This window comes from Exophiala aquamarina (assembly GCF_000709125.1).
Source record: "Exophiala aquamarina CBS 119918 chromosome Unknown aczIA-supercont1.5, whole genome shotgun sequence".
NCBI classification, from domain to species: domain Eukaryota; kingdom Fungi; phylum Ascomycota; class Eurotiomycetes; order Chaetothyriales; family Herpotrichiellaceae; genus Exophiala; species Exophiala aquamarina.
In genome coordinates this window covers 1,117,635-1,143,624 of record NW_013550583.1, presented here as the reverse complement: position 1 = coordinate 1,143,624, position 25,990 = coordinate 1,117,635, and the positions used below count along the sequence as shown (strand labels likewise).

General features: G+C 51.7%; 10 protein-coding genes across 10 annotated transcripts; 3 read left to right on the top strand and 7 right to left on the bottom strand.

The window, feature by feature from the left end:
• Window positions 1-221: 221 nt before the first annotated feature.
• A1O9_07077 (uncharacterized protein) lies at window positions 222-2,798 on the bottom strand (the record flags this gene model as incomplete). Its single annotated transcript, XM_013404023.1, has 2 exons — window positions 222-2,597; window positions 2,649-2,798. 2 exons carry the CDS (start codon window positions 2,796-2,798, stop codon window positions 222-224), a joined length of 2,526 nt encoding a protein of 841 aa, XP_013259477.1.
• Window positions 2,799-3,178: 380 nt separating this feature from the next.
• A1O9_07076 (DNA ligase 1) lies at window positions 3,179-5,878 on the top strand (the record flags this gene model as incomplete). Its single annotated transcript, XM_013404022.1, has 1 exon — window positions 3,179-5,878. The coding sequence occupies one exon, from the start codon at window positions 3,179-3,181 to the stop codon at window positions 5,876-5,878; it is 2,700 nt and encodes an 899-aa protein (XP_013259476.1).
• Window positions 5,879-6,045: 167 nt separating this feature from the next.
• On the bottom strand, window positions 6,046-7,981 carry A1O9_07075 (amidase; the record flags this gene model as incomplete). The annotated part of the gene is made up of 3 exons (XM_013404021.1): window positions 6,046-6,195; window positions 6,275-7,793; window positions 7,842-7,981. 3 exons carry the CDS (start codon window positions 7,979-7,981, stop codon window positions 6,046-6,048), a joined length of 1,809 nt encoding a protein of 602 aa, XP_013259475.1.
• A 783-nt stretch (window positions 7,982-8,764) lies between these two features.
• Window positions 8,765-10,971, top strand: A1O9_07074 (translocation protein SEC63; the record flags this gene model as incomplete). Its single annotated transcript, XM_013404020.1, has 2 exons — window positions 8,765-10,694; window positions 10,757-10,971. The coding sequence occupies 2 exons, from the start codon at window positions 8,765-8,767 to the stop codon at window positions 10,969-10,971; spliced, it is 2,145 nt and encodes a 714-aa protein (XP_013259474.1).
• A 1,209-nt stretch (window positions 10,972-12,180) lies between these two features.
• Window positions 12,181-12,369, bottom strand: A1O9_07073 (uncharacterized protein; the record flags this gene model as incomplete). Its single annotated transcript, XM_013404019.1, has 1 exon — window positions 12,181-12,369. The coding sequence occupies one exon, from the start codon at window positions 12,367-12,369 to the stop codon at window positions 12,181-12,183; it is 189 nt and encodes a 62-aa protein (XP_013259473.1).
• A 1,433-nt stretch (window positions 12,370-13,802) lies between these two features.
• A1O9_07072 (uncharacterized protein) lies at window positions 13,803-15,025 on the bottom strand (the record flags this gene model as incomplete). The annotated part of the gene is made up of 2 exons (XM_013404018.1): window positions 13,803-14,367; window positions 14,421-15,025. 2 exons carry the CDS (start codon window positions 15,023-15,025, stop codon window positions 13,803-13,805), a joined length of 1,170 nt encoding a protein of 389 aa, XP_013259472.1.
• Window positions 15,026-17,279: 2,254 nt separating this feature from the next.
• On the bottom strand, window positions 17,280-18,019 carry A1O9_07071 (uncharacterized protein; the record flags this gene model as incomplete). The annotated part of the gene is made up of 2 exons (XM_013404017.1): window positions 17,280-17,722; window positions 17,803-18,019. 2 exons carry the CDS (start codon window positions 18,017-18,019, stop codon window positions 17,280-17,282), a joined length of 660 nt encoding a protein of 219 aa, XP_013259471.1.
• A 790-nt stretch (window positions 18,020-18,809) lies between these two features.
• On the bottom strand, window positions 18,810-21,077 carry A1O9_07070 (uncharacterized protein; the record flags this gene model as incomplete). Its single annotated transcript, XM_013404016.1, has 1 exon — window positions 18,810-21,077. One exon carries the CDS (start codon window positions 21,075-21,077, stop codon window positions 18,810-18,812), a length of 2,268 nt encoding a protein of 755 aa, XP_013259470.1.
• Window positions 21,078-24,427: 3,350 nt separating this feature from the next.
• On the bottom strand, window positions 24,428-24,762 carry A1O9_07069 (uncharacterized protein; the record flags this gene model as incomplete). The annotated part of the gene is made up of 2 exons (XM_013404015.1): window positions 24,428-24,519; window positions 24,570-24,762. Coding segments are annotated over 2 exons (285 nt in total), but the record flags the coding sequence as incomplete, so codon positions are not given.
• A 489-nt stretch (window positions 24,763-25,251) lies between these two features.
• On the top strand, window positions 25,252-25,842 carry A1O9_07068 (uncharacterized protein; the record flags this gene model as incomplete). Its single annotated transcript, XM_013404014.1, has 1 exon — window positions 25,252-25,842. The coding sequence occupies one exon, from the start codon at window positions 25,252-25,254 to the stop codon at window positions 25,840-25,842; it is 591 nt and encodes a 196-aa protein (XP_013259468.1).
• Between the last annotated feature and the right edge of the window lie 148 nt (window positions 25,843-25,990).

Here is a 25,990-nt window from a genome sequence, read left to right as displayed (position 1 = left end):
ATTAATTGCGTCGCTTAATACGCTCCTGTTACGACTTAGCGGTGGCCAGCCTAACGATGAGGTATGGGACTTGCATAACGGCGACAAGGATGGCAAAGTTCACGTTGCATCCGTTTTCACTCGTGGCTCAGTGAAGGTTGAATACTGGAATACTTCCGACGGTGGAATGTATATCTATTTTGCCGCGTCTCGATGCACCCTTTGTGCATGACACCTAGTCTCTAGCTGTTCAGCTCTATCCTACGCTTGAGAATGTTCCTTGCATCACTTTCAGACAGATGGAACAGCCCCATGTCGGCAAGGGCTTCCCGTGCTGCTTCGTTGCTCTCGAAGACACGTTTTTCCGCATCCCAAAGACCCCATTCCTCCACGTCTTCTCCATATCTGGAACCCCCACGAGCATCGATTGCAGAAGGCTGGTCATCATCATCTTCGTCGAAACCCCAGCCATCGCTTTCGTTATTGGTACCGGCCTTGGCCTTGCTAGCAGGCAGAGCCAGCAAGTAAACAGCTTCCTCGATGCGTTTCATGCTGGCGCCTATGGCACCAGACACTCTGGTTGACTTTTCAATACTTTCTTCAATTGCAGATAGATCTCTCCGTAATTGAGCAGCTCCTGCAGCTGAAAATGTATTGTGCATCACCACGTTGTCGTATATTTCCCGTTGAATCGATGTACAGAAATGCTTGGTCACTCTTCTCAATGATCCTAGGGCAAATGTATGAGCCAGGAAACCCAACAAGACACTTATTGTCTGAAACAGGCTGTCGAGGGCCGAAGATGGTGTCAATGCTGTCGCATCCGAAGGGGCATCGCCCAGAGAAGACCATTGAGGTTGCTTCCCGTAGGTCCTCAGCGCATTTCGGACGTTGACATCGAATGCGCGGACAACTTCCTCCTCGCTGCGTTCCCGTAAGCGTCGGTATGCTGCGGCAGTCTGATCGAAGAGTCCGCTCCCGTCGCTTTCTGTCTCTTCGTCGGCCGAGTGGGCTTTGATAGCGGATGAAGTTTTGGCAGCGACATCATCGACCCTCAAATTATTACCGATAGAGTTATTGCCTGTATTAGCCTTTGAACGCGTGAGCAGCTCGTCCCACAGCTCGAGAAAGAACAAGTCGTCACTCCAATCAGACATCTTTCGTTCGAGATACGCAGCACTTCCAAATATCTTAGTTAAAGACTCCAGGCCCTTCAAGCCAAACGTGTCGGTCTCGGATTGTCCCTGAAGCAGGCGTCCGGCAGTGTGAGATACAGCGATATATGCTTGCAAGGCATCGTGAAGGTAGTTGTGGTAGTCGTCGAATATTGATAATTGAATATCCAGCAGGAAATTCATCTTATAACTGAATGATGAAAGACTACGGTATCGGTCTGTGATGGTTTCGAGCAGATCGTTCACTCTGATCGCTCCTTTGGTTGGTTTTGTTTGGCTAGGCTCGGCGTCAAGGTCGATCTCACGGCTGTCGGGTGAATCTTTAATGCTTGTGTATCTGGCCAAGGCGAAATCCTTTTCCACAGCAAGCCAGGTTGGGAAGTAACCATGACTGTATAAAATCGTCCACGTCACTCCTCGCCAGCCATTCAACATTCTCGGAATAGGCACATACACCCAAGAGTCTCGAATGGCGTTGTCAAAAGACATGGCCTCACGCATGAAGTGAGACAGAAGTTGTGGTTCTGAGGTAATCTGAGGCAAGAATGACAAGCATTTGGCATTGACCATGGGTAACAATGCACTGATGAAAGACGACACTGCATCGGTATACACCATTTCTAGCGCGTCTGACGTCAAAGCCCGTTCATCAATAATGGGGCCGAGTAAATTCGAGATAAAATTGTTGTGTTGATCAATCAGATCGAGGACGTGGGAAAGGAAGTATTCAGGTTTGTCAAGCCGATTAGTGGGCCTCTCTCCATAGAAATGATAGCGAAACCTTGTTGCTAGCGGTTGTACCATAGTTTTCAAGGGTAACAGGATGACAGGATCAGGTGTGATACCAGAACTAAACTTGAGCTTGTCTGCCGCAAATTTGAGGAGATCAGGCTCTTGCAGCTCGAGCAAGAGCTCGACTTGCCGCTGCCAACGTTCCTGAATGCCACCAGCCAGATTGAGGTCTTTCCCAGGCCATTTCATCACTTCCAGAGTCTTTCGGAAGTCGTCGGAGAGTACACTTTTCAACTCTTGATAAAGCTGAGTGACTTCCTGCTCCAGAAGATATATCAATTGAGGCGCAGCTCCCTCTGCACCTGGTTGGGCTTCCTGTACCTTGTTCCAAATCGCTCTCAATTGGAGGTAGGCTCGCAGTGATGTCTCTGGCTCTCTTGCTAGGCTGTCTCTTGCACGCTTGGTCAGGGCGTTGGCTCTTTGTACCAACTCTAGATATCCGTTGGCGATCTCCAGGGATCGCACTTTGCCCATGCGCGACTCGATCCTTTTGGTGGCATCGTCGCTGGCCTCCGATTGAGTAAGGATTTGGAGACGGCGGTCCAGGTCCTTTTGCTGTGTCTGGAAGTGTTTTGCGCTCTGTTGGAGGGCATTTGACTTCTCGTGAATATTGGCCCGGCTCTCGGAAAGAGTTTGTCGAGCTTCAGCCAGCTACGGTACTGTAAGCATTGGAGTCTGGCTAGAGATCATAAGTGCGTTTACCTGCTTTCTCAACAAGTCCTGCTGCTGCTGAACTCGCGACAGGAGATCTTCCACATTTTCCAGATCAGCGACAGTCTGGATTTGGTCGTCTAGATAATCCTCGACCCGCATGTGAATGTCCCCGACGTGGTTGGGCTGCACCTGGGCCATTTCGCAAGAAAGGTGGCAGTCTATATACAAAGCAAGAAGAACTCAAGATTACGGAGGAAGTGTGTAAGGACTAGACACACTTATGAGTGCGCTCCGTATTCATTTCGGAGATGAATCTGATGAGCTGTCATTGGCGGTTCGGCGATTTGGTCATTCCCCCCAGATTTCCCAAGGCGCGTCATTAAATATTATTTGTAGTCCAAGTCGCGGTCAGCTGCGGTGCCGCTGCCTGCGCCTAAATATGCCTTTGCCTATGACGATTTGACCCGCGCCACAGAAGCCCGTCTCGGATGCTGCAAACAAATCCTACAACTTCAACTGCCATGATTGTATATTAGTTCTTACTGAAATAGGGGTGCCATCTCCTGTCACTACCACCGATGGAGAGCCCGTCGAAGCGGCGGAAGAAGAATGACTCGAAACCTGCCCCGGTCTCCCATCGGAATCTAGACTTCTTCTTCCGCAAGCAGTCCAGTCTACCACAAGCAGTGCTCAATGGGACGCCCCCTGGTAAAGACGTCCGGAGCGAGCAGGACCAGTCCACCTCCGAACAATCCCTCACGGACGAGGAGCTGGCTAGGAAACTCCAAGCAGAATGGGAAAATGAAGACAATGAGACGCAGAAGCAAGAGCGGGCAAATGAATTAGAGACAGGCCCGAAACCAGATCATGTTGAAGGCACGCCGCATGAAGCCAAGGAGAATGCTAGGGAATTCCTCGCTGAAGCCCTAGACAAACCCTTAGCTCAGGCGAAGCCGCCAGAGAATGCCAACAAGACCAGTTTCCTCGGTCTGCAATCTACCTCATCTGATGAGGATGCCATCACTCTCACCATACCCTTTGATCAGAGCCCTCTCATTTTCGACCCAGGCCAGTACATCCCCGCTCTAAGAAAGCAGTGGGATACTGAGGGAGGAGACGCATTCTACGCTCTCTTGACCCGATGTTTTGTCCTCGTCAACTCTACACAGAGCAGAATTAAGATAGTAGACACCCTTGTGAATTGTCTACGAGTGATCATTGAAGCTGACCCCGAGAGTCTTCTTCCTGCCGTCTGGTTAGCGACAAATTCCATCTCACCTGCCTACATCTCTCTCGAGCTTGGACTTGGTGGCTCGGCCATTTCAAAGGCCCTGAAGAAAATCTGTGGTCTTGACGGTGCAGGCTTGAAAACACTCTACGATAAGCACGGCGATGCTGGAGATGTGGCGTTCGAGGCTAAGAAGAGACAGAGCTTCACTCTGAGGAAGCCTAAACCTCTTTCCATCAAGGGTGCATATCAGACTCTGGTGAAGATTGCCAACAGCAAAGGCCATGGAAGTGTTGAGCAAAAGCAAAGACTTGTGGAACGACTGCTACAGGATGCCAGAGGTCCAGAAGAGAGCAGGTATATTGTGAGGACGCTTGTGCAGCACCTGAGAATCGGGGCTGTAAAGACAACCATGTTGATTGCTCTAGCAAGAGCCTTCCAGCTATCACGCCCAGCTCGTGCTGACTTTGCAATCAGAGATCGCGTAGAACTGACAATGCTCAAAAAGGAAGATTTGGCCTTGGTATGGTCCAAGGCTGAAGAAGTTGTCAAGACTTGTTTCGCAAGACGACCCAGTTACAACGATCTGGTCCCTGGTCTGCTAGAAGTAGGCGTATCAGAAGAGCTATTGTTACGTTGTGGACTAGCCCTACATATCCCACTGCGACCTATGCTTGGAAGTATCACCCGGGACCTGAGCGAAATGCTCACTAAATTACAAGGTCGTGATTTCAGCTGTGAGTTCAAATACGACGGACAACGAGCACAAGTCCATTGTGATGAAAACGGCAAGGTCTCGATCTTCTCGCGCCATCTGGAGGTCATGACAGACAAATACCCTGATCTTGTCGCCCTTGTGCCCGAAATCCGAGGCGACGGCGTTTCCAGTTTTATCCTTGAAGGTGAAGTCGTTGCTGTGGACCAAAACACCGGAGAGCTCAAAACGTTCCAAACCCTTACCAACCGTGCAAAGAAGGACGTTGATATAGGCTCCATCCAAATCAATGTCTGCCTCTTTGCCTTCGACCTCATGTACCTCAACGGCGAGCCACTGCTCGACCGTCCATTTCGCGAAAGACGAGGTCTTCTTCGGAGCATGTTCGTCGAGAAACAACACCGGTTTACCTGGGTACAGAGCATCGACGCCACATCAGCTGATTCAGAGACTGTCCTAGAATTCTTCAAATCTGCCACCGACATCAAGTGTGAGGGAATCATGGTCAAGGTCTTGGACGATCTCCCTAACCCAGATCTGTCAATGCCTGACACCGAATATTCCGAGGAAACAGACTCCGCTCTGGTTACAACAGGACCAGTAACGCCGAGCAAAAAGGGCAAGAAAGCGGCGGCGGCAGCAGCAGCAAAGAAGGAAACCTCATCCGAGCGACAGCAGGACAAAGAAAAAGGCACGCGCCGCAAGGCCCTCCTCGCCTCCTACGAGCCAGACAAACGGCTCGACTCCTGGCTGAAGGTGAAAAAGGATTACGCCACCTCAGCGGACACGATCGACCTGATCCCCGTGGCAGGGTGGCACGGGCAAGGCCGCAAAGCGAAATGGTGGTCACCGATCCTGCTGGCGTGCCGCAACCCGTCGACCGGCGCGCTCGAAGTCGTCACGAAATGCATCTCGGGCTTCACGGACAAATTCTACCAAGCGAACAAGGAAAAATACGCCGAGGGCGGCGACAACACGCTGGCGTCGAAGCCGGCGTACGTCGAGTACGGCGCGTACGAGCCGGACGTGTGGTTCGAGCCGCAGGAGGTCTGGGAGATGGCGTTCGCGGACATCACTCTGAGTCCGACGTACACTGCTGCGATTGGGCTGGTGAGTGACGAGAGGGGCCTGAGTATGCGCTTCCCACGGTTTCTGAGAGTCAGGGACGATAAAGGCATTGAGGATGCCAGCACGGCCGATTTCCTGGCGGACCTTTTTCGGAAGCAGGAGGCCAGGATCCAGGCGGCGATGGCGACGACGGCTGCTGGAGGTGGTGCACCGCTGGGTGGCGATGAAGAAGAAGACCCAAATCAAGATGACGCTGGCGAACAGTAGACACACAGCACTGCTTACAGATTACATGCAGACGTCACGCCACGGTCTATCGACTCAGGTCGGATAAATCTCCAGGATACCTCCCGCCAGTCAGATCCGGGCTCTGTAGATCAAATACTCGCAATCCACACGGGGGCTGCATTCATCCCCACTGTAACAAGTATTCTTTACTTCTTACTATGTAACCCATCGGCGAGTAAATCGAACCAGAGCCCTTCCCTTTTCGGCCGCCGAACCCCACCACTGTCTTTCAGCAATGATTCTCCTTCCTTCCCAAATGCAAGTAATTGTTCTTCGGCACCCCATTCTCCCATTGCCTAATGAATTACGTTAGCTGGAAAAGCTCAAACTAGGAAAACAGACAGAACTTTGGAAAAGGGTTAACATATAACTTACCATGAGCCCGACTGGGACGTTCTCATCGACAGTCCAGCCCATGGGAATGCTGATGGCGGGAGCGCCCGTCCAATTTGCAAAGTAAACGTATTCCATTGATTTCAAACTCATATCCCCGTCGCTGACGCCGTAGCCACTGGTTATGTCGCTTGGTTTTGCGATTTTCCAACCCGCCGAGGGCGTGGTCGGGGTGAGGATGAGCATGCCTGGGTACTGCTCCCAGAGGTATGCCAGGTGGGACATCTGGAGATTTCTCAACTTCTGCGCACCGAGGAAGTCTTGGGCAGAGGCGTGGCTGCCGGCAACGTTGAGGAGGAGTTGGTTGTGCCAAGTGAGTTGCTTGATGTCGGATGCGGTGAGTCCTGAACGCGCTTCGGAGAGGATGGTCAGGGCGTGGGCCTTCTGGCCTTCTGGGAGCAGTGGAATGTCGATATCGACGACTTCGTAGTTGTGTGCCTTTACGAAATGGTCGACTGCTGCGTGGAACATGTTTAGGACCACTGGGTCGGATCGATCGATCCAGTCTTTGACTAATCCCAAATATTTTTTACCTTGTTTTCGACCACTGAAGATGGTGTCTAGAGCCAGGGAGTTGGGGAAGAGGCTGCTGGCCTTTGAAAGCGAGTCCGGTTGAGCCATGATGCGGTAAGCTACTGCTAGATCATCGATACTACTGGCCATAGGGCCATTGACTGCAACGCTATCCGTCTTTTCTGTGCCAGCTCTGGCTGAGACTCGAGAGTGGGTTGGCTTGAGACCGTAGATACCACAGAATGAGGCGGGTAGTCGGATCGAACCACCTCCATCCACTCCCAGAGCGATTGGAACCAGGCCGGATGCAATGGCATAAGCAGAACCCCCAGAGCTACCACCGGTATAGTAGCCAGTATTGTGCGGGTTGAGCGGGGTCCCATAGGTGGGATTATTGTTTGTCGTGTCTAGACCTACCTCATGCATGTTGGTCTTCCCAATGATGATAGCTCCAGCTTCCTGCCATTTCTGTACGCACCATGCTGTGCGGTCACCTTTGTCTGATCGATCCAGCCTGCTACCGAGGGTTCTTTTGTATCCAGTTAGATGTACCTCATCCTTGACCGCCAGAGGAACCCCATCGAGAACACTTAACGGCTTGCCCTCCCTGTATCGTTCAGTTGACGCTTTGGCAGCTGCGCGGACAGGGTCGGCTTTGGAAGAGATGAACCCTACGGAGAATTGTCCCGGAGGTTTCTGGTCACGTTGGATCAAAGGTAGTAAACATTCCACCACTTCTGTGGGAGTTATTTTCCCTGATTTGTACAATGCATGGAAATCAGAAGATGTGTAGTAATCACTGGGCGACGCTCGAGCAAGAGGAACAGGTAGGTCCGCTATGGATAGGGCATTGTCCCCCGAGGGGGCGATTGGGATGACGGTGGGATCATGGAGGACATCATAATGTTCGAGTTCTGAGATATCTTTGATCTTGTCAAACTTGTTCAAGGTCCAGAAGATGCGTTGAATGCGTGTGGAGGAGGCGATGCTTGACAAGAATTTTAGCAGTGGAAGGCAACTGTATAACTCTTCTCACATTGAGGAAATGACTGCGAGGGTGAAGCCACGCAGGACGGGATTGGACCCAGCATCGTTCTTATACGGGATGGAGGGGCCCTGTCGTGGTTGAGGTTTATTCCACGCCTCGGCGTAAACGGCAGGCGAAGTATTTGGCATCATTCGCCAGCAAGATCGAAGGATTCTTAGAAGTTCCACGTCAATGGTCAGGTGTGAGGAGGCATTGAAGCAGCTGAGTGAATCCTGAGTTGGGGATCTGTGCCACACACCAAATGAAAGATTGTTGAGAAATTGAGAGAGGACGCGTCTGCCCCGGACTCCGTATCTCACTCTCAAACCAAATGTTCGCATCCGAATCACGTGGAAAGGACCGAGTCGTCAGAAGAAGTTTGGTGCCTTGCGGCCCTAGCAGCCCAATCAGGTTGTTGACACCAACACGAGGAGGAACCTTTCCTCAAAGGGTTGAGATGCAATCAGCCTGCCCCATTGACGACTGCACTACGGAGTATTTTAGATTGAGTCGCATAATGATGGTGCCATGATGGCATTGTTGAAGGTTTACGAATGCTTTCAGTGGTGAGGCTGTGGTTAAAGGGGGCACAGGAGGTGAGAGGTCAAGCACCCCCAAGCCCACAGGCCCAATGGAGAATGAGCAACGCCAAGCCCCGGTGCAGCACATGCGCTAAGCAAAGAGCCATGAAGCCACCTCTTCGCTCTACCCTCTTCCGCTGCGATATGACTTTTTGACAATCAAGGGCCCAGTCGTGCTGGTGAGGTGTCTTTTATTGCTGTTCCTTGTTACTCTCAGCCATACACCTACTTATCTGTGTTCTATCCTTTTTCTTTTCTGCACAGTCCCTACCAGGCTCACATTCCCCGGTCCCTCTTTAAAACCCATTCTGCGCAAGCCCAGGTGGCTCGCGCTCTTTGCCGTCGCCCACCATGTCTTCCGAGTACAACTATGATGACCAGGGTCAATTCTTCCCTTTCTTCATGCTGACCATGGTTGGCTTGGTCACTGTTCCTCTTACCTACAATGTCTTCAAACCCTCCACAGATCTGGAGCAAACCGCTGCACGAATAGATTCAGACTTCAAACCCAAAGATGCCGACCTGATTGAAGCCCAAAGGAAGAGACGTAAGAGGAAGAATCGCAAGACAAAGAGAATTATCACCGTCATTCTTGGCTATACCTTCATGGCCTACATGGGCTACCTGATCTACACCACCCAGCGAATAGCGCCCAAGTTATGGGATCCTTACGACATTTTGGGCGTCTCAAGGAGTGCAACAGAGAAACAGATCGATAAATTCTACAGGAGACTCGCCATTACGCACCACCCGGATAAAGCCAAACCGGATTCTGCCAAGAATGAGACACTCGAATGGATCAACGATCGATGGGTTGAAATGACAAAAGCCTACAAGGCTTTAACCGATGAAGAAGTCAGGAACAACTACCTGCAGTACGGGAATCCAGACGGAAAGCAGTCCACCAGCATAGGAATCGCTCTGCCTAAGTGGATGGTTGAAGAGGGCAATCGCTGGATTGTTGTTGCCTTCTATGGCATCCTCTTGGGCATCATTCTGCCTTACACCCTGGGCAAATGGTGGTACGGCACCCAAGCCCTCACCAAAGACAAAGTCCTACACGCCAGCGCTGGCAATTTGTTTCGAGAGTGGCAGGAAGAGATGTCAGAAGGCGAGGTCATTGCAGCCACGAGTGTGGGTGAGGAATTCAAAGAAACGCTGAAAGGAGCAAGAAGTGATGCTGGTGCCGCTAAGGTCGAAACCAAGGTCCTCAACAGTTCCGTCTTGACTGCTGCAGACAAGGCAAGGCTGAAAGCAATCGATGACCCGGTACGACGAAAGACTTTGGCCTTACTATGGGCCTACCTCGCTCACATTGACCTTGAAGATCCAGAATTGGAAAGGGAGAAGTACGAGGTTGCCCCAACGGCTCTGGCTCTGAACAATTCTTTCACCTCCATCACTCTACCATTCGGAGCTGTCAATCCACTCCTGGCTTCCTACCACACATCACAGAACATTATCCAAGCTGTACCTCCAAACTCTTCGCCCGTACTACAGTTGCCACATTTCACTCCTCAAATAATCGAGAAGATCTCTAAGGAGAATCCTAAAACACCAATTACCCTACCTAAACTAATGGCATTGCCACCAGCCATTCGTCGCAATCTCTGTTCCGACCTTTCTCAGGTTCAGTACGATCAAGCCATGAAGGTTGCAGCTCAAATCCCTTACCTCCACGTTGAGAAGGCCTTCTTCAAGGTCGTGGGTGAGCGAGTAGTAACACCATCATCGCTGGTACAACTTGTTATCAAAGCTCGCGTCATTCCCCCAGGTACCATGAATGTTCCGGAGGTCAACACCCTCGATCTTGAAGACATTGACCCTGAAGAAGGCGATCTCGATGCTCTACACGGTCGCAAATCAGCCAAGTCTAAACGTCGCAAACTCCCAGATGGTCGATATATTGAGGACGACAGCATCCCTGGATCTGTCCAACCTCCCCTCGCTCATGCACCCTACTTTTCCGCAGATCATGCACCACGGTGGCATGCGTTCCTTGCAGAGGCTCGTACAGGTAGAATCTCCGTGCCACCGTTTACATTCACTGCATTTGATAAGCCGATTTTCAACGCTGACGGATCACCAACATTCAACGTCTTGACCTTCAAGTGCTCCTTCCAGGCACCTCCACAAGTCCACGCCTTCCCATTCGTGATGCATCTCGTTTGTGACAGCTATATCGGACTGGATTCGAAAGTGGATGTCGTGTTGGATGTCAAGGACGCAAGTGAAGCAAATGTGGTCGAGAGCGACGAGGATATCAGCGAGCCCGAAGAAGGTAATTTTCTAAGCCCTCCCGCCCCTCTTTTGGGACATACAAAAGCTAACACGGATCACCAGATTCACTAGCCGGCCAACTTCAGGCCATGAAAACAGGCGGCCTCGCAGGCTCACCGACGGCGACGAAGAAGAAGAAGAAAATGCCCCAAGCGGCTCCCGTTGCGGTTGCGCAGACCGCGGAAGCCGATAGCGACGACAGTGACACCGAGGGCTCGGCTGATGGCAGCGACACGTCTGAGACGGATACCGAGACTGAGGACGAGGGTGATGACTGAATCTGAATCTGAATCTTTGTTCTTCTGTACGAAGTACTGCCGAGTACTCTTCGTGCTTTACTAGTGACTATAACCCAACCGAGTCTGTACCATCACATCACATCACATCACATCACATCACACCGTCGGGTTCCCAAAGTAATTCCCCAAAATACTAAAACTCAAAGGGCTGGGCTTTTTGCTTCTAGACTTGAGAAACCCGCCTCTTTGGTGTAGCCAATCCTTCCTTCCTTCCTCTTCTCTCCCCACGAGTCGGTACAGCGCTCTCTCTCCTCGTCAGCGCCAGCAGGCACCTACCTGCCTACAATAGGTGATGTAACAACACAGACTGGACTGGCCTGTCTGACAGCTGTTCCTATCCACGCCACACCCGCTCACCACCCACTTTCCCATGGCCTGTCTCTTTCGCCCGAACTGCGAAGGTCGCATCGTAGTCAGCTTCTCTCTCTCTCTCTCTCTCTCTCTCTCTCTCTCTGTCCGTGCAACCTGGAAAAATAATTGAAAATACAAACATAAAGAGAAAACTCCCCTTTCGGGCATTGGCATGGACAGAAACGCGCGCCGACGGTTCGTTCGGCATCACTGGATCATCGTGTGGTTCAAGCAGTGGATTGATTCGGATAGCCTCTGTTTGTTTCTTTGGTGATTTCTCTTCCCTCGGAGCTCAAGACCATGTGTCCATAAGTGTGCGTTTGGCCATGTGGGCTTTGCGTTAACCGGGAACTGAATCCGGCTTCAGCTGGAGCTCAAAGAGAAGGAAGGAGAAGAAAGATCAGTGGTGGTCTATACTAGCTAATGCTATGGCTATAGATTGCGTGAGTCGATTTTCGAAAGGGGGCGTCGAAGTGAATGAAATGAAATGAAATGAAATGCCAGGCATAGATGCAGATGTAGATATAGGTGGTTGCGGTGCTTTTCCGAAGGTCTCCGCCTGAGAAGGTGAGGACAGCGGTTTGTTGTTGCTGCCTATGATGCTCTTCGGTATACTGCCCTCGTCTTCATAGGCACACACGCACACAACTCATGATCTCCCAAAAGAACAGGATATACTCGTCCTCTGGCCCGAACCCAATCACCTCACTCTCTCACCCTCTCTCTCAACCACTTTCCTCAAACTTCACGACTATCGATGATGGATAAGGTCCACGGCCATGCGGTGTCACACCCCTTCCTTCGACCACCCCACCATCCTCTCTACTACGAGGGAAATCATTTCTTCGGAGGCGCACCACCGGTAGCCTGATCGAACTTCTCGGCGATCTTTTCCCGCCCATCGTGCATGTACTGCAGAGTCTTCTTGTACTGGCGGTCTGAGGACTGGTTGCCCAGCTGGACAATGGCCAGGCCGACGAGACCTGCGACGCCGCCGAGGCCGACTAGGGTGCGTGTTTGGACCATGTTTGCTTTTGTTTTTTTGTTTTTGAGGAGGGTGGGGTCGGTGAGGCAGGTACTCTGTACTCTGTATGTGGTTGTGGTTGTGGTTGTGGTTGTGGTTGTTTCCAAGTGCGAATCCGAGGAACGTGTTTTGGTCGGTGAGCAGATGACCAAAACAAGAAAATGGACCGAGTGGAGTGGAGATTGAACTGATATGCTGTAGAATCTGACTCGCACCGAAACCTCTGATAAGGCGTGGTACTGCGGCTGCTCGTAGCTGGTGGGTGGTTGTCGTCGGCGGTGAGGAAGCAGAAGATGAAGTGGAGTGTGGGAAAAGGAAGAAAGGAGAATGACTGAACGACGCGAATGTGTCGGAGAAGTCACGGATAATGGATTCCTGCCTCTTCAGAGATCAGCCGCTTTGGCAGTAACGCTGGGTAGGGGCCTTATGTAACTTCCTCGGCATAGGCCACGGGTGTGACACTTCACCGTCTCTATGTCAGGGCAGGTCCTCCGTCCTCCGTATTCAATGCACCAGGCTGGGAGGCACCGGGTCACCCAGGGAAGGATTTCGAAGTTGGGGGGACTGTGGATGGGCGTGCGGGGTTTTCCTCCGGGGTAAGTGATCCGGGCGGTTGGCCCCTCGGCCCACTGGCCCAGGAGCTACGCAAGGGGAGGGAGCGGGGAGTGAGTTCCCTCCACACCCACGCCTTGAATTAATCATGCTGCCTCCGATTCATCAGTCATTTGCCCGCAGTACTGGGCGAGTAGTGCACACTCACCAAAGCCCACCGAAGCCCAGCACAAGGTTGCCCAGCAAAACCCCGGCATTCTGCCAACTTTTGCCACGGCCACGCCAACGCTCTCCGACTGAGTTCCTGCAGTACCTCATGCCTCATTCTTTGTTGCATACTCGTAGCTCGAGCAATACTAATCCTGCGCTAGCTATATTCGGTTTGGCTCGTAATGGTTCATCGAACATCCGAACGAAACAGGATCGGAGCCTCGTGCACATGCCTAAGGGGCATGACCGCCGTTGCGTCCTTGATCGATCATGCGATGTACGAGATACCACTGCACGTTCCGAAGCCCACGGTATGTAATAGCAAATAGGTTACCCCAAAACGGTGAATTAGCTTCAGATAGGTATATGTTTATGAATAAATCCTTTCTCAACGATGCCGCTTGGCTGGCTTGACGGACAATCCAGAGCAAAAAGTTCTATAGGGGTTATCAAGTTTTGCATTGGCTTTCGTCTCCCGTGTTGCTTCTTCTTTTCTTCCTGACGTCTTCCGTTGGCGGTTCATTATTATAATATCATCCTCAAATGTTTTCTCTCAGCATTCACCCCGGCCTTAATCAATGTTGAGTGGACTGCAACAAGCTTCACCGTCATCAACCGTCCTTCATCTTCGGTTCATGTTCATTGGCTGCGGCTCGGTCACTTGATCTCCGCTTCAGCTTTCAGCATCTACAAAAACATCGACTTCACTCGTATCTGTGTCCATTCTCTGCAATGGCCTTCTCCCTTGAGGAACCATGGGCTGTTGTAGACTCAGGTTAGACACCTGATTGTTCACGCCCGACAAGTGGTCGTCATCATCCATTAGATTTGCTGTCTTTGGAGCGTTGCCAACAGGTGCGTTCAATGCTGTATTTTGATGTAATGGAGTTGGTTTTGGATCCTTGGTATCGTGTAATATATTGCCGGCGATGGGATCCACTTTGTTGGCTGGTTCTGGAGGGGCCACACTGGGTGGCCGTGAATCAAGGTCGATCAAGTTATCGTTTTGGTGCGCATTCTTGGATAGGTGAGTCGGCACTGGTGCAGGTGCTGGTGCCCCTGGTTTTGCCTCTGATATGGCTGGTGCTGGTGCCTTTGCCGGTCCATCATTTGTAGTTTTGGGTTCGGGGTGTTTCGATTGGGTTTCAGAGGCGCTCTTCTGTTTCTGTCCCGGAAGTATGGGTGCTATCGAAAGGATTCGGTTTACCAACTCCTTGGTCTCGTGGGTATGAGGGTCTCTGTCAAGTCTCATTAGTATGACTTCTTGTAGAGGTGGGGCAATGGATCATACAGGTGGGCATTTATGACCCATTCTAAATCATCTTCACCCTCCTCGGAACCTCCGGGTCCGGAATCCACTCGTCGGAATAACTTGGGCTGCCATTCCACACCCAGTTCTTCCCTCCGCTTAGCTTCCTCTCGTTGTCGGTCTTCGATCTTGGCCTTTTCAATGGTGGCCTTTTCATGGTCCATGACATGCACAGCTTTGACTGTTGGTAACCACAATCTTTGAGACTCTCGTTCATCTTGTTCCTCTATCGGTCTAGCCAAAGGGGAGGCATGTTTGGCATGCGTTGCATCAAATAACACTTTCTTTTGGCCCGTCTTGTAATCCTTGATGAACATTTCTTCAGACCATAATCCAGACAGCTCGTAAAGCACCTCGCCTGTCTTCTCATTTTTGATAGTGCCGCCAATTGCATTGTACGTACCGCCTACCCATCCTTTGGTCTTGAACTCTAGATCTGCCATCAGATTGTTTTCCGGACACCGGACAAAGGAGTGGTCGCCCAGTTCGTATTTCATTTTGCCAAAAAGAATGCCTCGCGCATACATGTTAGGCTGTGTCAGAATACTGTCCTCTGTCAGTCTGCAACCGAGGCCACCGTCGTACATAGGGACATACTATTTTTCACCACCTTTGGAATGGCCCCTGTTCGTGAATCGAAGATATGATATACCTTCCATCAAGCTGGCTGCTGAATTGCCCAGAAATCTACTGCGGGGTTTCAGTGTGCCATCGACTCGAATATGATGTTCGGGTGCCATGAAAAAGTAGGACGACTTCGGAGGATGATGGGATGTTTGTTCGGAAATGTAGTATCCTTTGGTACCATCGGGATAATCCCAATAACAAGTGAACGTTTCGCCCAGAATCGGGTTGAGTGGTTTCTTGACTCCGCTACATGTTGTCAGCACATCCCTGGTCTTTCTGGTGAGTATTGGTTTGGTATTTCATACGGAGGTTTGATATGCCAGCCACTCAAGTAGAACTTGATCACTGAGACAAATCTTTCGACAGGGTCATCGATGGTAGGCATTGGAAGGAGGGTGTCGGGATGGGCCATAAAACTTTGGTTGATCGGTCAGCTGCGGAATCTATAAATTAGGGATCAAAGGGCCTACTTCGTTATTCTCTCCAACATGGACCTCTCCTCCAAAATGAAGGTTGGGAGTGTAACCCGGGACAGGTCAGCGCCAGGCCGCAGTTGAGAGATGATGTGGGAAAGGACTAGAAAACTGGTCAGTCGTGCTCAAGGCTTCGGTCCCAAGCATGGAAAGGCAATACCATTCCCCTGATCTGGCTCTACCACTGTTGTATCATCACCGTCGATCTGATCCCGGACTTCCTCCACCGAAGATCGACTGCCTGCTGTTTCGCAATTAGCTTTGATGGGGGTTTTGGCGGAAGTTCGCTCGCGATGCTTTGTAGCAGCCACTAGGAATCAAGAGACTTACTTCGACTGCGTAAGGCTCCCCCGATATGGTGCCTCATGTTGTAGACTCGACTCGACCACCATATAACAAGTTATAGCCCTTTGTGGCAAGAGGGAGTGACCAAACCGCAGTTAAAAAGGTTGTTGGTGAAAACTTATGACGTCGATAATAGTGGTGGGGTTGTCGGTTAGTAGAAGGATGCAGTCGCGTCGGACTCGCAGTTAAGTTCAAGTGGTGGTCTGTGATGAAAATGAGGCGTGACCTAGCCTATGGATAATTAGTATTCGAGTGGGTGAAGCGAGGGAACCAGGAAGGAACGAGAGGAGATCCGGTGCCGTACCTGTGACTTGACGAGAAGTGAAAAAAAAGATGGTGTCACAGGCGTCGAGGAGAAGGAGAATCGACAATTGACGTTGACGCCCGTCTGAGCACAAACGAGAGGAATACTCGTGCTTGGTAGCAACTATTCGTTACTGAGCCCACGCCAGTTTCTTGCAGGACAAAGTCTCAGAGCCCAAGAGCCAACACTCGGAGGGGGGGAATGGGATACTTGGTACCTCGTCCTGGCACTGCAAATCCTGCGAGTGCAGAGGCAGGTGGGGTACTGACAACTACCGAGTGCCTGACAGCTTGCCCAGCTGCCTGTCGCAAGCCTAAGCCCACCTAACTTCTGCACCGAGGGGTAAAAAAAAGATCTTGCAGCCTAACACATACCCCAGAACAACGCCTGAGGGGCGCCCCAGGTGCCTAATGACCTATGCCTGCCGCCCCAAAGTGGCCCTCTCGGCCGTGCGTCATAGTCACACACACCCCTCCCCAAACCGACAATAATGACTGTGTGTAAGCCTTGTGATCAATCAATGCACGCTGCACAATCATCCGAAAACATGAATGATTCACCCACGGCTAGAAAGGCTCCACGTAGGTACACCTGTCTTTCGCTCCTAACTAGTGCTCTAACTCCGTTACGGCTCAAGATCATCCCAAAGTTCCGCTGCCATGAGGCAACCGTATGCACGGGATCACAACTGGTTGTGGTTTTTCTGCATAAAACCCTCACCATTCAGAAAGGATCAAGCTGGATCCCTCGGTACCTAGATCCGTATCCATCTCTCCAACAGGAACAATCGGTAGTTCTTGCAAAGCAATCATGCATGTCTAGAATCTAAATATGTTCTCCCTCGAGGTCCATCGCGAAACTCCCCTCTACCCACGTTGGCTTGCACTGGTAGCACCAGAACTAGACCAGCTTTCTGACACCGGCCGGTCATTCCCAGTGACTCGGTCCAAGAGATCTTGTGGTGCTTGATAAAGCATAATATGGACGTGTTCTGTTGCACTCATGTATCAATATATCAGATCAAGGAGGTTTTAATGCATTTCCAAGTTCACCATCACCTTGGGGGTGTGTTTGATCGGAATCGGCGCTCCGTCAAGACAAAATGGACTCGAACATACCTAGTGCATGCACGCTCTTCAAGCTCTTCCAATTCTTGAACCAGACTATTCGATCTCTGTCCATAATGGTAGGTCCGGCAGCACAAAAGGTCCTGGTAATAAACTCCTCAATCTCCCGCCTCGTCTCAACAGTGGGTTCTTCCGTATCCGGCTCATCATCCATCTGCCACTTCGTCCAGACGATGAGATGTGTGATGTCCTCGTCAATATGATACGGCCAGTCGTTGTAAAGAACCTTGAAGTCGGCCGGGTTGCTGAAGTGCTTGTCGTTCGACGGAACAATATCCTCCCAGTGCAGACGTTGGTGTTGGATGAATGCCAGAACCGAGCCGTATGTCTTCTTCAAGCAATGGATGTATTCCAGGTATGCACGCAGCGCGTCTGAGTTTCGTTCAAAGTGGTGGATGCGTCCGGTCTCTAGTTAGAGCAAAGCTTGCCTATCAGCCAGCATTCCAGGAGTTACATGTATGATAGAACGAAAGGTGTGAAGAGCATACTAGCCAGCTCCTGCACCTCTTCCCAAGTGAATCGGGGACGGTTTTCATCCTTGGCTCGCGATAGAATGCCTATGTTCTTCGCACTTTGACCCTGAAGGAACTCGGGACATTCTGCGGTCCATTGATTTCGAGGCTGGTTGACATTCCACCAATACCGAGCAAGGTCGTTTACGTCGGGTGTGTTCGATCGTGGAGTAGGATGGACTGAATGTGGCATTGCCTCTAGCTGCTAGTCGGTCGGCGACCTCCTTTCTCCCAATATACCAGGAGTAGATGGTAAAGGACGACCTGAGTTGAAGGCTTGCGTGAGAGCCGCCAGCTACGAGACGAGAGACGAACGTCCAGTCAAGCCAAGCCGCTCTCCTTTTACGCTGGCCTCAACTAATCGTGAATGTTGACTCGTTGTGGACGACTTAGGGACCTCAATACTACAACATGTTGCAACATCGAACATGTGTGACGATCTGATCCATGATTGGCCTGCCCTCTAAATCCTATGGTGACCTGGCAGAATGACGTTGAAAAAGACGGAGCCGAATACGAATGCAAAGCCTTGCAGTCCCTTGGGTCACAGACTACAGTAATTCGCCACTTATCCCAATCGCAAAGTTGAGAGATCACACACTGGCTTACTCAGATTCGAGGAACTGTCGACTTGCTTGAAAGAAATTCTGATTCTGGGGTCATTAAGGCCGTATCAATTTCTTGATTGAGCTCAAGAGTCCGCTATCTCAATAGTCGCATAATACCCTTGGATAGCTTTTCCATCCCCAGTCGAAATCAAAACCTCAACCCAGATGCTTTCGCTTTCCTTGACACTGTCCGTTCATAACCATTACCTTGACGCCATTTCCATTTCCATGTCCATTTTGATCTTCGCTTGGTCCGTAAGGTTCCGCTGCTCCCGCTCGGTATTCCGTGGACCTACTGTTAAGGTCTTAACATGTACTCGTTCTGAAAAGCAAGTGATTTTCGAGTTTCGGTTTCTTCGGCTGGTTGGTCGTTGATCAGGCGGCGGCTACGGCCTGTCTCATCGGTTTGTCGATCTTGTCGTTCACCTTTGAAATCTTCTCCACTTTATCCCAATTGCCCCAGATATCAGCCTTCATCTCCTTCAGCCGTTTGTGCATCTTCCACAAGTCATCCATATCCTTATCGTCCCGTTCGGTCTCACTAACCGATGCGATTCGGTCGTACAAATCCTTGTACCGCTTGTAGTACTTCTGGAATCGTCTTGCATCCAGGATGACGTCCTCCCTCTTCGGTCCAGGCTTTTCAGGACTTGAGCAGCGGGATGAATGCGAATCGGAATTTTGACGTCTAGGGGCCACTCTCTGTGGCTTAGTCGATGCGTTTGGCGTGGTGCCATTAATGAGCGTCTTTTCGTGCTGTGTGCGTTTGGCTGGTCTGTCGTCATTTGGGGCAGTTTCAGCTTTACGTTTTGTTGGTCGTGCATCCTCTGCCATGTCTGCTTTTCTCCTCACGGGACTGCGACCTCGAGATTGATTGCCTGCTTTATCGGATGAGATGACTGGTGAGTACTTGTTGTTTTGTTGCTCAACTTGAGGCATGTCTGTACCAGAAGGTGGGGATGAGGGAGCAGAGGATTGATTGGAGGCTTTACTCGAGCTTGAATTCTCGACGTCAGTGGAGGTAGTGGGAGGTGAGGATCCCAGAGGGGATGGCTTTTGAGGGGAACTGTTGTGACGTGGCCGTGGTGATATGCGCGAGTTAGAAGTGATCGAGGGGTCAGGTCGAGACTGAGGCTGAAGTGATTTTGAAGTTTCAGAATTGGGGTTGATGCGTGGCCTTTCGTTGCCGCTGCCACTACCAGAAGAGGAACCGGAAAGAGATGTCTTGTGAACCGTCTTCTTTGGGGGGGAGATGATATGAGAGGGAGTAGAGGGTTTGGATTGCTCTTGCCCAGGTTTTCGCTTTGCATTTGGAACGGCGCTTGCCTTGCCAGTTGCTGCTGGGCGAGCTTTAGGTTTCGCGACAAGTGCTTCAGCAGCATTAGCCTCTTCGTCAGAGTCTTCAATCCTCTCAGAAGATTTGAATTTTCCGTCAGGTTTGGTCTGCTTGCTTGACATGTCTTTGGGCCTGGGAGGAACATTGGCGTCTGCTTTTGCCGACGGTCGGGCAGTAGTGGGTTTGTCTTTGGGTTTCCTGTGGGTCGTTACGATCCCCTTCTTTGCCTTGACTTTGCCGGGCTCGCGATCAGACACATCGGCTTTACTCTCATTGCTATCGTCTCCAGGTCGGGTTGCAGCATGACTGGGCACTTGGGTAGGCTTGTCAAAGTTGAGTTTAGACAGACACTTGCCTTTGCCGCGCTCGTTCTCGGGCAGAAGCAATTGCCAGAGGGGATCCTTTTTGTCGACTCGGATTCGGTCGTAGGCGGTGATAGCGTTCGCTATTGCTGATTGCCGATCTTCCGGCGTCCGGTAATTGAACTTGTGTACATTGAGTTCACGATACGTCTTCTCTTTCAACTCTTTGCGCCCGTCTCCGACCTGAGTGTCTCGGGCGACTTTTTCCAGAATCTTCTCGACCTCATCTCTTGGTGCTCGGAGCTTTTCAGCGACACCCCTAGAAGTGAGAGGACGGATGGCTAGGAGATGGATAAGAGGGATTTTAATAGCATCCAGGCGCACTTGGTCCTTGGTTGAGATGCCTGTTCCGAGGCCTGCGGATGTTGGTCCCAAACGAGGCGAGTAATTTGCGCTCAGAAACGGACTGGAGGGAGTGGACCGAGGCATTAGATGGTCGAAATCCTTCCTCAGGGAGGCATTCTGACTAATTAAGGGCGATACTTTGTGGTCTCTGTTTCCTTTGCGGCCGTCCTTACTTCCAATAATGCTCGTTTCATTGGAGGCTCTTTGCTCCTGTATGGACTTCAGTGTACTCTCGAGAGCAGCTAAAGCCTCATCGCTCCCTGCAGTGTCTTCCTCGGCCTTTCGGACTTCCAAGGTGTGGCTCAGTTTGCCTGAAAAATAGAGGGTGTTGTGATTGTGGGGAGGGTTGGAATAAATTTCAGAAGGGAATGTGGCAGTAGTGCTCGCTAGGGGGATGGACTTTTTGCCGAATTGAACGACTGGCTTCTTGCCACATCGAAGTCGGACTGGTTCATTGGTTTTCAAGGATCGAAGGATATCTTTGGTCAGGTTGTCCACCAGATCCAGCTGAATGACTTGCAAAGGTTGTTGATCTGGTGAGGCCGTTCTCGAGTCGTGCTGAACCACTATGCCCTTTTCAGGTACATTGAAGGTAGCCATTGTACTCTCGGGTGCTGGAAAGTATGGAATGGTTCAAGAGTGAGCGTTGGTCTTGGTGTGGTGTTGAGCATCACCGGGTGTGTCAGAGGGGTTTATCGGAGAACCAAGTCAAGGTTGAGACTCATTCAGCCTTTGTCTGTTTGCTGCATGACCGTGACAAACCACAACAGTGACCTTCATGACAAAATTGGAACAAAGAAGAGAGAGCAAAGAACAAGCTGAGGTACAGTGCAGGTTTGGTAAAAGAGTTGGCGTGTGAGGGACAGAAGACACCAGACTACAGCACTGCAGAATGGGTGCAGTAGGATAGGCGAGGACGAAGGACGAGAACGAGAAGCAGGACGAGACATGCTGACGATTGGAGGATCAGGTGTGGAGGAGAGAGCCCAGCGATCTTGGAAGCACGCGGTCGGACGGTGGGACGAGCATGGCGTCCTCCGAGTGGATAAGCCTGGATGGGCGCGGATGGCGCTCCAAGGGCTGGAGGAGCTGCGGAAACGGCTGCCCTTGAACTCAAGCCTCGACTAGGCTAGCCTGTGCTCGCCTGACAAACCTGAGAGAAGACTCACCTAGAGTGGCCGACGAGGACGGAGTACGGGTTGCGGACCACTCTCTGGTTACTGTCTCTGGCTGCCCTCTTAACTAAAGTGACTAGTTGCGAGTAGGAGGACCAAACGAAAGGCTGCTGGCCGATGAGGGCCAAATGGCTCTGCTGAACCTTGGGGACCAGGGATGCTGCCGTTCTGGAGTGCCTAGAATGGAACTCAAGTGGTCGTTGGGGGGCTTCACACACCTCTCCACGGTGTCCACCAGGTAGCCATAGGCTCCAGACACTGGTGGGCTACGCCCACTCTGGCTAGCTGCCGCTCTTCCGGGCTTAGGGCTGCCTTTGGCTTTGTGTCAGCGCTGGGACATGGGCCACCAGGGAACCACCCCCCATCACATTCGGTGCGTACGAGTAGTCCGTAGTCCTCTTGCCGTGACCCGAACCCAGCCATGAGATATTGCCATTCGGAAACCTACTTGAACCACACCTACGAATCGTCCCGAAGCAACAGAACGAGCACGGCAAACTTGACCTTGAAAGGGAAAGGTGATTGAGGGGGGCGGCTCTAGTGAGCGAGATGCCACGAGGAATGACGGAGGTACCACTGTCAACAATCCACATACCAACGCAGCGCCTCGTAGTTCTACGGAGTAAATTGGAAAAGGGAAAGGGAAAGGGTCCCACCTCAAGTGTGGGATGGGATTCACCATTCAACCAATATTGCCACTCGCTTTCCCGCTTGTTGCCTTTCGATGCACGACTTCCCGATCCCAATGAACCACTCGACAACTAGAATTTCAAGCCATTTAAGTCAAGGCGTAGGTTGTCAGGTGTCAGGTGTCAAAGTTGGTGGACTACCCACCACGAGAGATAACAGGCTCTCGTGTGTCCGTTGTACCTGCACCGTGACAGATGAGATTTTCACGGAAGGCCAAGGGACCAAGTCAGTGGCAGTCGCTGCAGGCGACAGTGCCATTGTTCGCAAATCCATGGATCGGTTCGGGTAGGACCGTGCAAAGCTTGCTGCACGGCGCTGCGCTGCACGGCGCTGCACTGCACCTCATCTTCTACGTATTAGTGAGCAGTAACATTCGTCAGATCTGAGCTGGAAATGCAGAGTACCATCAACTAGAAGCTGACAAACAGGGTCTGGCGGGCATTTGCCATTGGAGTCTACGCCGTCCGAATGGTCGAGGGTGTTAGGTAACAAGGTACGTGTACGTAGTGGTGCGTCGTTAGTCGCAAGGCAGCCTTCTGCTTGCGAGTACGAGTAGGCGAGGAGGCAAGCAGGCAAAGGATGGCTGAGGAACGTGTCAGAGAGATGGAGACATCACCGACACATATTTTATGCCTGAACAATACGAAGTAGATCAGGAGGATTCCGTATCAGAATATGCCACTCCATTCCTCAGAGCCCTCAACCGCAACAGAATGCATGCATGGGCATCCATGGTTGTTCTCATTGCCCAGGCAGGAATGTGATCGAAGTGGATGTGTAAGTCTGGGTAGCGAGGGGGAAACATCGGAGGACGGGGACCTGTTCCACAGCCACACCAGGGTCCGGTCTTCTCTCGTGCATTCAGCGTTGTTGGGGCACGTTGCAGAATCTGTCTGGGCAGTGGATGTAACAAGATATTAGTTTTGGCTGGTCACAGATGTCCCCTGGTAACTTGACTCGAAGTGATTCAGCCCAGTGAGGACGATGGCGGTGATGATCATGCGTGATACTACCTCATTTCTAATCGATTCCTGCGTTTCAATAGGTACTCCGTACTTACGAGGGCAAACTTCATACCTGATGGTCTCTAAATTAAGCGCAGGAGTGAAACACTTCGGGAGAGGGATCAATAGTGTCCAGGTACCGAAAAGTTAGAACCGTACTGAAACCCAGGCACCTAGGCACCCAGGCACTCAGTCCTCCGTACCGAGTAAGGGAATCCTCGGCCTGAGGCTTGTGGCTAAGAGCCTAAGACTCGATATCGCACCCTGGAGAGTCCTCCACCCAAGGTTGAGGACCCTTGCTCCGGGCGGCACTCGGCGCCTCGGCCTGTTCGCAACCACTAAGCTGGGATCGGGATCTCAGCAGAAGCGCAACTGCCACCCCTGCCCAAGCCCACCGAATACACAATGGGCTGCCAGTCTGCCACCCTTCCCGTCTTTATTTGGCTGCAAGACAGAAGTCATAATTAGAGGACAGATGCTACGTTGATGCACAGTAAGACAAGGGCGCCTTACAGCCTTACACCTCGGCTTTCCCATCGTCGAGTTTTATTCTATCCTTCAGGAGCATTACTATTACTGGCTTCGAATTTTATGCCAGCGTCTCGACTTGGCATTGGCTGTACAACAAGGAACCGCCGACAGTCAAGGTTTGTGTCGTTTGTCTGAAACAAGTGTGATCTAGGGCAGATCTTCAGTACAAGCCCAAAGAGTTGCCTCAAACATGGTAGTACTTAATGCTCCCCTTCTCCAGAACGCTCACCATCGACCAGGGCATATCTCGTCCTGCGACCAAAGTATCCCGGAGTCGCTTCTTGAAGTCACGAGTTCCGCCGCTATTGACGACTGGCGTCATCCCTTTGAAGGAAGCTGCCACTTGATCTCGAAAGAACCTCTTCCTTGCAAATAATGCATGATCATGCGTGCTAATCCCGCTGCATCGTCTTGACAGCATCCATCAAAGGTGAGAGAAATCTGATCGAAAATCTACAGCCTGCTTGGCCGCACCCCTGACCCCGGTTAGTACCCGTAGGTGTTTTGATGGTCTGGACGGACTATGCCTTCATCAAACTCACCAAGATGACTAATATCCAAACCCGCCCACACCATAATTGTGAATGACGGTCTTTTTGTGGATCCCCTTCTTTTCTGTACGGGCGCCGTCTTTTCGAGATGCTGAGTATCGTCAGTATTACTTATTCGCTCAAACCTTGACATGATCGTACGTCTCAGACCAACGTCATGATGGATGATTTTGAGATTCTCTGGACGCCCAAGTTCTGGTGCGAGCTTACAGCATCTCTCTATGATATCGCTTGCGAGGTCGAGATCGACCTGGCCATCCCAGTTATGCTCTTGTCGACACCCTCCCAAAATGATACCGCCATGCAACCCTCGTAGGAAGACATAAGTAGCTTCCACCGTTGTCCGCCTGAGGCGGCCATGGACGGTTGCAAAGTAAAGGTGACGTCTGCAGCCTCGTGCCCCAGCCTTGCGAGGAGGAAAGGGTCCAAACCGACGGGCGTGCTTCTCCGTACTCCGCCAATGCCAGAGAGCAGAGAGGGGTTATCATTTTCCCCGCGAATCCCACTCAACTCTCTAACACCGGCCGAGGGAGCGATCGGGATGGTTCGCCCTCGGCCGTGGTCGCCTCCAACATCTCTGTCTAAGACTATCAGTCAATTTTGCTGAGAAAACAGTTTGACCGATCATCGATCCCTGGTGCACGAGTAGAAGGAACATCTTTGTTGCGGTATTGTTCGTGTGCGGCATCCCGAAAAAGAGTCTGCAGACCACGGGCGAAACGTCGAGTGCACAGCCGCTACGGCACTGGCAGGGTCATTCAGAAACCAGTTGGCCTCCGAGGGACTCATACAAGGAACACCACAGACCAACATCAGTACCGAGATGGCTGACGGGCACTCTCACTCTCACTCCCACGACCACTCCCCCGACTACTCGCACGATCATTCACACTCCCACTCCGAGGAACCCGCACACCTCTTCCAAGCGACATCCTCATCCGACATCCCGCCGGATGGCTGGCGGTCCAGCGGCGTGCGCGTGATCCCCGGCGACAGCCTGGACGCCAACACGGCGCAAACACCGGGGATGCGACGCGCCGCTGCCATCAACACCGCGCGCGTGGGCGCACAACGCCTCTGGGCCGGGACAGTCAAGATCCACGCGAACGCGAAGACAGGCGCGCACCACCACGGGCACCTGGAGAGCGTGATCTACGTCGTCAAGGGGAAGGCCCGCATGCGCTGGGGCGACAGCCTCGAGTTCACCGCGGAAGCCGGGCCCGGGGATTTCATCTATGTCCCGCCGTATGTGCCGCACCAGGAGATCAATGCCAGTGAGAACGAGGAGTTGGAGTGTGTGCTTATGCGGAGTGATGGCGAGGCGATCGCCGTGAATTTGCCGGACGTCGTGCCGGTAGAGGATCCCGAGGGCGTGATGTGGGTTGATCCCACGCATCCTACGGGCGGTGTTTGATGGGGTAGGAACTAGAGGAGGAATAGAACTTGGGAGAGCCGGCAAACAACCATTACTCTGTGTTTTGTGCGTATCGGGCAAGGCATCTCGGTGGTCAGAGTACCTGGACACGCCCATATACCAAAAAAAAATTCCTAGTCGATGGGAG